This window comes from Lagopus muta, chromosome Z (assembly GCF_023343835.1).
Source record: "Lagopus muta isolate bLagMut1 chromosome Z, bLagMut1 primary, whole genome shotgun sequence".
Taxonomy (NCBI): Eukaryota; Metazoa; Chordata; class Aves; order Galliformes; family Phasianidae; genus Lagopus; species Lagopus muta.
Genome location: NC_064472.1, coordinates 44790200 through 44805319, shown reverse-complemented (window position 1 = coordinate 44805319; position 15120 = coordinate 44790200). Strand labels below are relative to the sequence as shown.

Sequence of the window (15120 nt, the reverse complement as noted above, 5' to 3'; positions counted from 1 at the left end):
CCCTTCACAAGCCTTGTTGCCCTTCTTTGGACCTGCTCCAGCACCTCCATGTCCTTTCTGTACTGAGGTGCCCAAAACTGAACACAGTACTCGAGGTGAGGCCTCACCAGTGCTGAGTACAGGGGCAGGATGACTTCCCTAGTCCTGCTCACCACACCATTTCTGATGACATTCTGATGAAGCCAGGATGACATTGACTTTCTTGGCCACCAGGGCACACTGCTGGCTCATGTTCAGCTGACTGTCCATCAGAACACCAAGGTCACTTTCCATCAGGAAGCCTTCCAGCCACACCTCCCCAAGCCTGTAGGGTTGCCTGGGGTTGTTGTGACCAAAATGCAGGACCTGACACTTGGCCCTATTGAAACTCATGCCGTTAACCTTGACCCATTGATCCAGTCTGTCCAGGTCTCTCTGCAGTGCCCGTCTCCCCTCTGGCAGATCAGCACTCCCTTCCAGCTTGGTGTCATCTGCAAACTTACTGAGGGTGCACTGAATCCTCTCATCAATGAAGATGTTAAACAGAAGCGGCCCCAGTACTGAGCCTTGGGGGACACCGCTCGTGACCGGCCACCAACTAAATCCAACTCCATTGACCACGACTCTTTGGGCCCACCATCCAGCCAGTGCTTCACCCAGTAGAGCGTACACCCATTCAAACCATGGGCAGCCAGCTTCTCCATGAGAATGTTATGGGGGACGGTGTCAAAGGCCTTACTGAAATCCAGGTAGACCACATCGACAGCCTGACCCTCATCCACTAAGCAGATTACCTTGTCATAGAATAAAATCAGGTTTGTCAGACAGGATCTACCATTCGTAAACCCATGCTGACTGGGGTTGGACCTTTAATTGGTCCATGATGGCTCCCAAGATTATTCGTTCTGTAATCTTCTCGGGCACCGAGGTGAGACTGATAGGCCTGTAGCAACCAGGATCATCGTTCCAGCCCTTTTAGAAGATGGGCATCACATTTGCCAGTTTCCAATCCACCGGGACATCCCCGGTTAGCCAGGACTGCCGAAAAATGATGGAGAGTGGCTTGGCATTCACATCTGTCAACTCCCTCAGCACTCTAGGGTGCATCTGGTCCCATGAACATGGGACCACGTAAGCATCCAGCTTTTGCAGAAGGTCCAAATCTATCTTGTCATGGATCATGAAGGGCTTATTCTGTTCCCCATCCCTATCTACCAGCGCAAGGGGCTGTGTTCCCAGGGAGTAGGAAGTCTTACTATTAATGACTGAGGCAAAGAAGTCATTAAGTACCTCAGCCTTATCCCTGCCCTTGGTGACCAGGTTGCTCTCGGCATCCAACAAGGGATGGAGATTCTCCCTAGCCTTCCTTTTGCTATTAATGTGTTTATAAAAGCGTTTACTGTTTTCCTTTTCCTTAGTGGCCAAGCTCAGTTCTAACTGAGCTTTGGCTTTTCTAATTTTCTCCCTGAACAGCTTCACTACATACCTGTAATCATCATAAGAGGCTTGCCCACTCTTCCAGAGACCATAAACTTTCCTTTTGTTCTTGAGTTTCAGCCGAAGGTCTCTGTTCAGCCAGCCTGGCCACCTTGCCCATCGGCTCATCTTCCATGACATGGGGATGGTCAGGTGCTGCACCTTTAAAACAATTTCCTTAAAATATTCCCAGCCTTCCTGGTCTCCCACGCTCTCCAAAACTAACTTCCAAGGGACCCTCTCAAACATAGTCCTAAAGAGGTTGAAGTCCGCCCTCCAGAAGTCCAAGGTGGCAGTTCTGCTGACTCCCCTCCATTGTTCAACAAGGATACAGAAATCTAGCATCTCACATGATCACATTGCCCCAGACAGTCTCCAACCTTTACATCCCCCACCAGACTTTTTCTGTTAACAAACAGCAGGTCCAGGATATTGCTTCCTCTCGTCGGCTCCCTCACCAGCTGTGTCAGGAAGTTATCTCCCACACACTTTAGGAACCTCCAGGACTTTCCCTGTCAGCTGTATTATAGTTCCAGCAGATGTCTGGGAAGTTGAAGTCCCCCACCAGAACAAGGGGGAGTGACCTGGAGACCTCACCCAACTTTGCTTTTATTCTGATCCATATGCTCTCAACCCTATCATCAACATTATTAATTTCCACACATTCATAGTCTTTTTTAACATAGAGAGCTATACCACCACCTTTCCTTCCCGGCCTGTCTCTTTTGAAAAGCCAGTAGCCTTCCATCACTGCATTCCAGTTGTGGGAGTCGTTCCACCAAATTTCCGTGATGGCAACTATATCATAACTTTCTGAACACACAACGGCCTCCAGTTCCTCTTGTTTATTACCCATGCTGCATGCATTAGTATAAAGACACCTGAGCTTGGTCTCCTTGCGAGTGGCAGTAACCCTGGTACCCTCATGACCACATTCAGGTGTTTCCACAGCCACCAGCCTCACACCTGCCCTTGTGTTCTTCCTACAAAGGGGTGAGTCATCCTCCTCTTCCACCAAGGCACAAGACCATGGAGTCTTACAAGCACATCCTTCTCCTGCAAGCACAGGAACGTTACATTCAGGCTCTGTATTAGTGACCCCAGTTACACCCCCACCCCCCTTCGTACCTAGTTTAAAGCCCTCTGAAGGAACCTAGCCAACTCCTGTCCGAAGACCCCTCTCGACCGGTGGGAGAAGCTACTCCTATCAGCCATTAGCTGGCTCAGTCTTATGTAAACAGAGCCAAGGTCAAAAAACCCAAACCCCTGCCGGGCACACCAAGCTCTGAGCCAGGTATTAATCCGTTGGCCCATTATATCGAGTCCCTCACTATTCCCTATAGCTGGAGGGATAGAGGAGAACACAACTTGTGCTCCTGAACCCTTTACCTGTCTCCCCAAGGCTCTGAAATCCTTTTTCAGCATCCTTAGGGAAGTTCTGCCTAAATCATCACTAACAACCTGAAACAACAGCAAGGGATAGTAATGAGTGGGCTAGACTAGGGAAGGAAGTGTCTTCCTTGTGTCCTTAACCCAGGCTCCTGGGAGGCAGCAGACCTCCCTGTGTAGAGGGTTTGGTCTACATATTGGCCCTTCTGCTCCCTTCAGCAGAGTGTCACCAATAACAATGACCTGTCATTTTTTCCTAGTCAATGAAGTTTTAATGCTAGGCAAAGACTGGTCAAACTTGGGGTGCACCACCAACTGGGGAGAGCCATCATCACCACCACTGTCCAGTTGACCCTGCAGAGCACTGAACCTGTTTCACAGGGGCAGATGGGGGGGGCTGGGGACTCACCGGGATGGCACACCTGCATCACTGAGCAGGGGCCTTATGCCACTGCCCTACATCCCCCAGTTCTTTGCCGTTGTTCCTGGGGGATGGAGCAGATAGTGGGATCACTGCAGCAGGAGCACTGTCTGCATGTAGGTTCCCCTCTATCACCTGTTTGCAAGGTGGCATGGGGTTTACTTATTTCGTGCAGAGCCTCATCTGGATGCTGAGATCTAGGGGCTGATAGGGTTTGGTACCAGCAATCAATCTCCCTCTCACATTCCTTAATGCTCCTCAGCCTCTCCACCTCATCGTGCAGGTTGGCCACAAAGCTGAGTAAGTAATTTACCTGGTCGCATCGTACATAATCTCTGCCTCCTTCACCTAGCACTGCAAGGGCCTGTAGTGCCAGGCTCTGGCACTCACTACAACCAGAGGACTGCACACCAGCATCTTGGTTTGGGATCTGTCTGAGTACCCTCACTGTTCTTGGCAGCAGCCTTCCTTTCATATGTGTGTGGGGTCTCCACAGTCTCCTTGGCTGCCGCCAAGGTTCAAGGAAAGGACTGAAATGTAGGAATAATTGTCAAGGTACCAGACAAGAAAAATAATTTGTAGAGCCCATGTGAGCTCTACATTTTCTATCTAATGTAAGGTAGATAATTTTAACAGTTTTATCACTGAACCCTTTTGTCCTATCTTCTGTTTTGTCAGAAGACCACCAATCATCAAACTAAATCCAAAAATCCAGTTACAAGCCAATGCTTTTGGTCACATCAAAAGCAGTAAATGAACATGAGAAAAAACAGACTTAGATTAACTCTTCATTCTGCCCAGTTTATGGTTAGCATTTGAAAGAGAATCACTGGTGATGAAAATAATCCTTGTATGCTACCAAGTTAGTCTTTATCTTTCTCTCTCCATCTCTAATTTAATTTGTAACGTGTTAGGAGCTCTTAATAACACTGGGGCAGTGATTCAGTATCAGGGTAGGTACTCATGACCATGAGCAATGGTCAGGATTGACGTGTATATACATATACTTCCTTAAGGTTTACTTTTCTCTCCCATTCCCCTACTTTCCATTAGCACCCACTGTAAATCTCCACAGGGTCTTGATATTATCAAAATAGGGCAATGCTAGCAATATGTTTGTTTTGGAACAAGTAATTTTAGAAGTATTAAATCTTTACAATGAGAAATCCAATTCCATCTAACCTAGCTCTATTCAATATAGCAGATATAATGACAACCCTCTCAGGGATCTCATTCAGTTCTTCTGTGCATAGCCTTGTTTAATAGCACCAGCTGGCCCGTTAAACTGCATAAACTGTGTTTCAGGTGAAGCATTTGTTTTGTGTATTTACTGTGAAATAGCCGTTTTGTTTCAGAAAAAGACCAAAATGCCTGGAGGTTAACAGCCTCACCTCATGTAAAGAAAAACTAATACATGGATAACAATTTTGTTTAAGGCTACTGGATGTCTGCCATGAAATAAAAATCCCATCAGAAAAGTGATCAGTTAGATAACAAATCTCATCCTTTGTGTGCGTGTGTGTGTGTAAAAATTTATTTGATGGCATTCTTTCTGTGATAGTCATCTATCTCAATTCAAAGTTTGGAAATTACCAAAACTAACAGAACGGTGATCTGGGGCAAGGATCTAAGGTTAATTTTAAGTATCATTGATACTTCACCAAATTAAATGTTATTTTGCAATGATTATGGGGACGTGACACAATGAAAGTTAGAAAGTAAATTAAACTGCCTTACTTCAATATGCAGAAAATAGAAAATAAAATACTCAACACGGTGATCAAGAGTTTGCCATATTTTTAACGCTGGTGTCTGATAGCTAAAAAGCTCTAAATATGCAAGCACTATGACTAAAAACAAGGTTGTAGTAGTCACCTAGAAGTAAGTAAAAGCTCCGACTGAGGGACTTAGAATATCAATATTTTACAGTACTCTATTTGCTTCAAAAGAGGGAACACTAGCTTTTAGCTACCCGTAAGTCTTTCATTATAACTTTCATTATAACTAACACAAGGAGTTTGGATTAATTTTCCTTTGTCTCATCAACTTTAAACATAAAATCTGCTCTTTTTTTTTTTTTTCTTTTTCTGTTAAGTACTGTGTTTTTTGATTATTTCAATGTGTAATCACATTTTGCAGGAGCTGATGATTGTCTTTCAGCTTCTGCATTGGAATGGAAGCCTTAAAGCCCTACGGAAAACAAAGTGCTCCCGGCAGGTAGGATAAGCCATTAAAAAGTTGACTGAGTAGTTAAATGTGTGAGGTTAAAATATGCAAGTTACTATTAGTAGTAGTACTTTTAATTTCTGAGTTAATATATTTGTCGTTTATTTTGATTTATACAAGAATTTGAAAAGTTAAGTTTTAAAATACTGTGTATTTTCTGTATTTGTCCCTTGATATCACTGCAAGAAAACCTTGGACTATTTCTCACTTTTATCTATCAACAGGCAGAAAATTCATTTGAGATAAATTGCAACCCTAACAGATTTTATCTTCTATTTTGGGACAACACTTGAAAATGCAATACGTTGAAAAACTTCAAAATATTTTTAACTTGTGAAATTAAGTTGTGTATTATGTTACAACCTACAAAAAAATTATACATTCTGAGTTTTCCAAAGGGAAGAGAATAACTTTCGCTGTTTAAAATGCTACCTCTTTTTAAGAGAAATAAGTATATGTAGATTTAGTTCTATCTTTTAGTGATCTACAGCTTTTGAAAGAGCATTACAGAGGATTGCTGTATAATTTTTGTGCAAAGCTGAATGATTCTCACTGCTGTTTGTCTATTTAAAGTAGATTTGTTACTAAGTTCCATGTCTGTTGTTATTTCCCTGAATGGTAGGAAGTAATTTCCTACTACTCCCAGTGTTCCTTAGATGAAAAGATGAGAAGTCACATGGCCCTGGACTGGATTACGAAGGAGAAAGAATCTCCAGGAATTATTTCCCAAGAGCTGCAAGTGGCACTGAGGGAACTGGAAGAAGTCAGGAAAGCTGGGCATGAACTGAGGTTCTACAAAGAAAAGAAAGAAATACTGAGCTTAGCACTGAGTCAGATCTACAGTGATCAAGTTACCACTTCCTCATGGGAAAATCAAATGAGCTTGGCCCTACATGGCTACCGCTAAATTTGAAGATGTTTTAACATGCCAGGCTAGGTTAAAAATACTCTCCATGTAAGTTGTTAGCTTTCTTTTCCATAGGTGTTTTAATTTCTGTATCTAAAAGCACTTTTTTTTTCTTTTTTTTTTTTTTTAATTATTATTTTTATTTCAGTGGCTAGAAATATTCTTCAGGTCAAGCTAAAGCTGCCATGAAACATTTGATGTAGCACTGGTACTAAGGTATGTGTGAAACCTAAATGGAGACAAAGCACAAAAGCTTTTATGGTACTCTGAAGATTGAACTTGATATGGTGACCTGGATTTTGTTTTCCACATGAAGACTATATCTTCTCTGTTGAAGACATAAAAATTGTCTTCACAAACCTACGAACTACCAGCAGTAAAAGACAAAAAGGGTAGTTCAAACCTGCACTGGTGCTTGGTTACTCCCAGACTTCTTCACAGCATGTGTTTCCTCCTGTCAGGTGCTACTGCTGAAGTTCATTGTGTTTTTCAAAGGGTATAAAGAACCTTTCAAGCAAAAAAAAACCTACAGCGCTAAACAAGTTCTCCAGATTCAAGGTGCTTTACCTCTGTTGCAGCCAACAAGATTTCAGAAATCTATGGGAACATAAGGATGAGCAGAAGTTATTCACTGGCCATCGGTATGGCTGTGTGATAAAAGTCTTCTAGTTAGACTTTATATACCTTTGCTTGCACTTCAGCAAATGCCTACTGAGGTTCAAGATCTTTCTCTTGCTGACTGTCAGCACAATTCCACTACTAGAAGCTACTGTCTGTAAAGCAAAGTAGGCAGCATAAGTCTGATGAGTCACACACTCATAATAACCAGCATGCCATTTTAGCTGAATGTGACAGCAGGAAGGTGTTAAGATGCTGGTCAATGAACTTGAACACATGTCTCCATAGTTCTGTTTCCTGGTAATTTCTGCCAGAAGAATGGACATTTAGCATAGCTGTAGTTTAAATCAATTCAGTAACCTCAGTAGTATCTCTTGGCATAAGTACAATTTGCTTTAAACATAATGTATTTCTACATAAGAGAGACACACAGTTCAGTTGGAGGAAAAGCAGGCTGGGGAAAATTCATTTTAATTCCTTAAGAAATGGATACCCAACAGTGTCACACATTTTATATAAAAAAGACAGGAGAATAGGTTAGCAGTAATAACCATGTTGCAAAACCATGCACACCACTGCTAGACAGTGTGGGACACAGCCTTACTGCAGGGACAGACAACTGTGACCTGTAAAGATTCTTGTACTGTATAGGGAAAGGTGTGGGATAGCTGTAAATTATAGATGGTCATACAGGGAGAACCAAGCTGCCCTTAGAGCTTAGCTATAGCAAGCACAGTGATTTGAAGAATTAATTACACAAAGTATTCTGTTAATGCTTGCTTGCAACACCACAGTAGCTTTTAGATGTTGTGGATGGTAAGTGGGATGTAGAATTGTAGAAAGAGAGATACATTGTAAGACTGTTCTGCTTTAACAAGGCAGAAGAAACAACAGACGAAACCGCACCTGTTTAGTGGAGTCCTTATAAGCCACACATACCAGGCAGAATTTGCCTAAAATTGTGACAGACTGCATCAAGACATTCTCCTTTGTCTTCTTACCTGTGTGTGAAGAGACTTTTCCAATTGCCTTTGCATTCCACAGTAATCTTTGGGACAAAAGGAATATTTGGAGGAAGTAAACAACATACCCTAAGGACAGTGACATTGAAGATGGCCAAATAAGGCCATATCTGTTAGTCAGTCATTGGGCGTGGATAGGATAATGAATTTGGGAGTGTAAGGGATATGTAATTCAGGTGGAGCATACTTGGAGAGCTACCTGATGCTATCCCAGCACTGCCAATAAAGAATACCTTGCTTAATCATAACAAAGCTTCGCTGTTAAGTTTCTACACATCAATTTCTTCCAATCACCAGCTTGAAAAGAAAAATAAGTAGCACAGAATTTTGGAAAGCTGTGGTGAGGTTGTAAATGAAGAACAACAGTTGTGGGTTTGTAATCTTTTTTCTTTTTTTTTTTTTTTTTTTTTTTTTTTTTAATTCTTATCTGCTGAATGTGAAATTTCCAAGGGAAAGAAAAGAATGCAGCCTCCCCTTCAGCATTCTGACATCTCAGCTCGAACTAGTAGTGGCATGGACTTCACAAGTCTTGAATTCTTTCTCTAAGCTCACTGAAAAAGGAAGTATTTCAGTTCATTGTAAAAAATCAACAAATCCCATGAGCTTTCTTGTCTTGAAAAAATATGATTATGTGGAATGGAAAATGACTGGGACAGAAGTGAGATCTTGAGCGATACACAAGGTTGGAGAAAAGTCTCATTTTTTATCTCCTTTCAGGTGCTCATTTAAAAACTGTACAAAATTGTATGGCTCTATTACTCAAAAATATGTTTTCTTAACAGAAAAAGTAAATTTTGCCTAGCTTTTAATGTTTTGTTTTCTTTCAGGGCATTTTATATGTGTAACTATAAAGTGAAAGTAATTTTCACACTGCATCAATAGATTGTACACATTCCCTTGTGCATTTAGGTTGTGTAATTTAGGCAATATTTTGTGTCCCATCAACATAGTATGTAAGCTGTTTAAAACAGTAGGTTGTAGAAAAAGTACTGGAAAAACTTGGATTGCTTTGATTTTTGTTTGTTGATCAGATGGAGAAATAAACAATCACACTCCTGTGGATTGATTTCAACATTCAAGCTTCATTTTTTGTGTTAGTAGCTACTTCAGTTCTAAGGATTTGTGCAGAAATGAGTACTTCAAAGCACAAAGAAAACTGGAGACCCCATTCTAGATCTCTGCATTCTTTGAGCTGATGGGAAGACACAAAAGAGAGGTTAGCTTTGAAAGGACACATTTCACTTAGCATTAACAAGTGCTGCCCACTTTCCCACTTACCTTTTCTTCTTACCCCACTCCTGTCTCTCCTTATCATATTTTAACCTTACAGTCTTGCTTGTTGTCAAATACATTCCTCTGGATTACATGCTTTGTATGCTGTTCCTCCCATTGTGAGAAAGGACAGTGCCAATGCTGCCACTGCAGCCAAATACCTAATCACTTTTGCATAGGAACTTTGTGTTGTAGCCTTACTAGCCTACCTTGGATGTCAGTACTGTTTATGTCTCCTGTTAAATGTTGAAATATATTATTGCCTACCCACAGCACAGGCAGTCTGACTTCATTGTTTATCTCCTCCTTGTATTTCAAACATCACTTTGATGTTGGACACAAGAGATACATAGGTGCCCATAATTTCTGCAAGTAACTATGTGTGGATAGAATCTATCAGACTGCATTTATGTAACACAATACACCAAATCAACATATGCTGGGAAAATGTATAGTCCTTTTACCGTGCAACCACAGCTTTCTTTCAGAGGAACACTTGAGTAAATGGTCCTTTAAAGTTTCATAGAAAGCAATACCCTTTCAGGGGAGCTGTGAAGCAAAGGCAACTGTAGTTTATAATAAGAAACCTCTGAAATGCTGCCTCTCTTGCCCTTTAGCCTGAACTTATCAGCCTGAGGAAAGAATATCTCAGCTATTTCCACCACAGTGGATTGAATTTGCATTGGGAGACTTAATGTTCTGAACGGAATGAATTGTGTCCAGGTAATTCGGAAGCAATGATAATACCTGTTCAATAGATAATGTGGCAGACTGGGAGAACAAGAGCCCTTTGACCACACTTCTGTCAGGAGAATTGTATCATTTACCTGAGAGTAAAATTAGCAGAGAAAGCTCTCCAAGCAGGTTGTTACACTGTATTTTTGTGAAAATATTCAGTGCATTTTTGCTTTCACGCTGTTAAAGGGAAGCTTAAGGAAGCTCTGTTTTGACATGAGCCACTTCATCCTTGGTATTGCTGTTCTCATATGTATTAAAAACTGGATTTTCAGGATCCAAAACAAGAAGCCTCAGAAAGGATAAAGAAAATTGGTGTAAAGCTATTGCTCGTAATAAAGTGCCAGCAGTTTACTGTGTCTTAAAACTTTTGTATATCTTTTGTATATGTATCAATCAGTGCACTAAAGCATAACTGTGATAAAACAAATGCACTGAACATACGAATCTATCAAGCTTTGACAACAGAGGTTCCAAAAACATACAGCAGGCTTTTGCTGCCTCTATTCAGGTGGATGTTCATTCATGTCACCTACAATTGTTTCCGTTTTCTAAAAACTGATGATCACACCTCAGTTAAACCATAATTCTGGGCAAATGTGAAAATGCACATGCACACTCATTGAACCTCAAGCACCTGATCACCTGTTCCTCCTGGTGTTAGAATCATTAGTTTAATCACTTTTTTTTTTTTCTTGAGGTCTATAATTTGTTTTCTGTTGCACAAGATATCTCCTGGTTTAAATAAACAATTGGGTGGAGAAAGGTATCTCACAATTATTTATACTCTCTTTATATATACTTAGTGTATTGATCTTTCAATTGTAGCTGAGCTTTACAGTTAACATATTAGGCCAAATTCTTCTCCCTCATGTGCAAGTGCACAACTTGCACAAAATGCAAGATATCACACATACAATTTTACCTTAGCCCTTAAAACACATGTTTTGCTTTCATTCACAATTCCATAGCTTTGAGTTCCTATATGACACTGCCTGTGCTCTGCCCCAGTAAGGCCCCATCTGCAGTTCTGTGTCCAGGCCTGAGGCCCCGAATACAGGAAAGACATGAAGCTGTCGGAGAGCTGTCGGAGAGTATCCAGTGGAGGCCACAAGAGGATCAGAGGGCTGGTGCACTTCTGTGAACAACAGAACATCTTTCTCTCCAAATTGGGAAGATATGGATTTGACGGGTGGACTGTTTGATAAATGTTTGATAGATGCTGGTTGCAGGATCAAGTCAAGAGAGTGGTGGTCAATAGCTCAATGGATGCAGATTGGTGACAAGTGCTGTCACACAGGGGTCAGCACTGGGACTTATACTCTTTAATATCTTTATCAGTGACACGGACAGCAGGGTCTAGTGCACCCTCGGCAAATTTGCTGATGACACCAAATTGTGGGGTGCAGCTGATACACTGAAGGGAGGGGGTGCCATTTAAAGGTACCTAGACAGGCTTGACTAGTGGGTCCAAGTGAACCTCATAAGGCTCAACAGATACAAATGCAAAGTCTTGCGCCTGACTCAAGACAACCTCCATTACTAATACAAATTGGGGGATGAAAGGATTGAGAGCAACCGTGCTGAAAAAGACCTGGGGTAATGATGGATGGCAAGCTGGACAAGAGCTGGCAATGTGCCCTTGTGGCCCAGAAAGCCAACTTTATCCTGGGCTGCATCAAAAGTTGCATGATCAGCATGCTGAGGGAGGTGATCCTGCCCCTCTGCTCTGCACTGGTGAGGCCTCAGCTGGAGTGTGTCCAGATGTGGAGCCCTCAGTACAGGAGAGACATGGAGCTGTTGGAGCACAAAAATGATGCATGGAGTGAAACATCTCTCCTATGAGGACAGGCTCAGAGAGCTGGGACTGTTTGGCCTGGAGAAGATAAGGCTGTGAGGTGACCTAATAGCAATCTTTCAGTATCTAAAGGGAAGCAACAGAAAGAAACAAGACAAACTCTTTAGCAGGGTCTGTGGCAACAGAACAAGAAGAAATGGCTTCAAGCTCAGGGAGGGTAGATTTAGGTTAGATAAAAGGAAAAATCATTTTACAATGAGAGTGGTAAGGCACTGGAACAGGTTATCTAGCACTGTGCTGGATGCCCTGTCCCTAGAGACTTTCAAGGGGAGGCTGAATAAGGCCCTGGGCAACTTGATCAAGCTGTGATGTCCCTGTTCATTGCAGGGAAGTTGGACTAGATGGCCCTCAGAGGTGCAGTCCAATTCTAAGAATTCTATGATTCTGTACAACCATCCTTACATCTTTTTCCTACTGACAAATCTATCCTAACTAGATTCAGCTTGATATTCCTGAAATTTCTTAGTCTCTCTCAAGCAGTTGTACTGGAGGATTATTGCTGTACCTCAGAATTGCTACCTAATCTCTCAGCTTCACAATCACCAGGTGATACAAACACAAGTCCCTCAGCAATTCCATTTAAGCCTCTGATCACATTATTTATTCTTTAGCCTTCTTTCATGGAAGACTGGTGCTAAATCAGTGTGACATCACTAGCTCAACAGAGTGGTTTCATTGAAGCCTTACTAGTACAGAGCAGTTACTGTCTGTGTTTAGTCTGTAAGACTCCTGCACACGTGTCAGCTTAAGGATTGCTTAGCAAAAGGAATCTGTGGCTAGATGACACTATGTGTATATCAGTTGTACCATAGGTACCTCTAAATAGCATAGTCAGTTCAATAACTGTAGTCACCAGTACGTCACAATTCACACTGCAGGTGAGGCAGGAGTCAAACATGCATCTTCAGATCTATACTTACCACTCTGAAGAAGGGTGCAAAGAGGTCAGAACCAAACATTTTTTGCTTGTGCTCAGTGAAAGGACAAGAGGCAATAGGAATAAATGAGAACACAGGAGGATACACGTGAGAAACGGAAAGCACTCCTTTACTGTGAGGGTGAATGTGCCTTGGCACAAGTTACCCAAAGGGGTTCAGGAGAGTACTACTTGCAGAAACTCAGAAGTCAGCTGAATAACCACATTTTGAAAGGTTCACAAGGAAGCTGAAGAACAAAATGAAGAGAGGCTATGGAAGATACCTAAACTGCCAGCCAGGTCAGAGAGTCACAGGAAATCTCAACTAATCCTGAAGAGGAGAGCGAGCACATTTGAGGCCTCCAGCAGCACTGAAAAAAACAACATGGAGGGATTCCTTGTCACCTCAAATACCGCCCTTGATGAGAATCCCATCCAGTCTTCATCCGTACATGCTCCACTACCAAAAGAATAAGAAGCAGCCCAGGAAGAGCCAGGATAGCACTGATAGATGCTCAGGTGTAGAAGGAATGAATACATGGAAGGGGAAAGAATACAGAATAGAAACAAGAAGCAGTCAAACAGCAGGATAGGGCACCTTACATGTCCTGGGAAAGTTACGTCCACCAGCGTTGCACAGCATACAGTCCCAGGAGCAATGGCTTACAATGCAACTTGAGGGGCAGTCTGACAGAATGGCATCTGGTGCAGATGAAACAAAGGTGTGTCACCGAATTCTTCCATGTGGAAATAATGGCATCCGCTGACATTCAGCGACATTTGCTGCATATCTGTGGAGACCACAAAGTGGACATGAGCACAGTGAGGCAGTGAGTGGTGTGTTTCAGCAGTGCTGGCAGCAACAAAGAGCAGAGGTGTGTCTGTTCTGTGGAGCTCATGGGGATTATTTTGAAAACCCCTTATCTTCAGAGTTTTTTACAGCCCTAATTGTGCGCTTTGTGTCATAGCCCTTGTCATGCGCACTGTCAAACTGGAAAGCGGTGTCTCCCACTGATATGCATAGGGATGGAACTTCTACACCTCTGCTCCATCAGCACAGGAAGTAACTGAAGGAGGAGCAGACAGCTGTGCTGAAGGAAGGAGAAAATACACCGATGGCACATCTCTGGCTAGACCCAAGATCGGTTTGATATGTGTTCCAGTGTGTCACACACAGTTTCCTACTGTGACTTTTTAGGGAAAAAATGGGAGGTAGAAGAAAAAAAAAACAAAAAACAAAAAACAAACAAAAAAAAAAAAAACAAAGGAGAAGGGAGGAAAAAATAATAAGGAGCGCTTAGCAGCATCAGTGCTGTATCCTTCATCTCTCTCCTGCCTTTTTCTCATGCAGACTCCTTACTTTCACTCCCATTTCTCTCACTTTAGCCATCCCATTACAGAAGAGCACTTTGCTATTCATGACTCCTCAGCTGCAGTTTCCAGCAGCCTTTCTCATGGACCCACTCCTTTCACTTAGCCTCCAGCTCCCACTGGTTCCCCTGTCCCACACCCTTCCATTCAGCTTCTTGGGCTTCTCAGCTCTTTGTCTCTTCCCCGCTCTCCCTAGTCCAGCGATCCAATGTCAGCCAGTTTCTCTCTTTATTCTCATTTATTCTCATTCATTCTCATTTTTCCCATCAGGGGGAAGTTCTTTACTATGTGAGTGGTGAGGTGCTGCCCAGAGAGGTTGTGGATGCCTGGAGGTGTTCAAGGCCGGGTTGGATGGGGCCCCAGGCAGCCTGGTCTGGTATTAAATGGGGAGGTTGGTGGCCCTGCATGTGGCAGGGGGTTGAAGGTTCGTGGTCCTTGAGGTCCCTTCTAACCCAGGCCATTCTATGATCCTGTGAGTCTGAAGTTCAGATGCTCTGCTGTAATAAAAACTATCTGCAGGAAAAAAAAAAATTCTTGTTGTCACCACAAGCAGATTATTTCTGTAAGGAGAACTCAGAACACCTACTGAACTTTGAGGAAAGAACAGGGGCTCCGGACCACAAGGCACGTTGCTTAGTTGCAGTAATACTTGCTCATGAGCAAGTGCTGTAGGGAAAAGTAAAACCCCATGAGAAGCAGTATTTTAGAGGTTTGCTTTAAGAAATGCTTCTTAACAAACTGCTTTTTCAATCAGCTAATTTTTGTGGGGAACTTTGTAAATCTCCACTTCCATGTACATTCTGTGCTAATGCTGCACTCACAGGTTGTTTTGTACAGCCAGTAATGAGCGTGAGGCAGCTTAGTAAATGGCTGGTTAACAGCTACAGCCATGAAATCCACCAGCCTACGCTACGGCTTGACCACCACACA

The 15120-nt window shown here is 42.5% G+C and overlaps 1 protein-coding gene across 3 annotated transcripts in view; it reads left to right on the top strand.

Moving 5' to 3' along the window:
- LIX1 (limb and CNS expressed 1) overlaps positions 1-9104 on the top strand; it is a 38503-nt gene extending 29399 nt beyond the window's left edge. Inside the window, exons 5-7 of one of the 3 annotated variants that reach the window (XM_048931877.1) lie at positions 5405-5482; positions 6114-6446; positions 8489-9104. In XM_048931877.1, coding sequence (XP_048787834.1) covers positions 5405-5482; positions 6114-6398 — 363 coding nt within the window. In that variant the 3' untranslated portion in view covers positions 6399-6446; positions 8489-9104. Of the gene's footprint in view, positions 1-5404; positions 5483-6113 lie in introns of all 3 variants that reach the window. The other 2 variants (XM_048931876.1, XM_048931875.1) reach the window with 2 other exon arrangements.
- The last annotated feature ends 6016 nt before the right edge of the window (positions 9105-15120 follow it).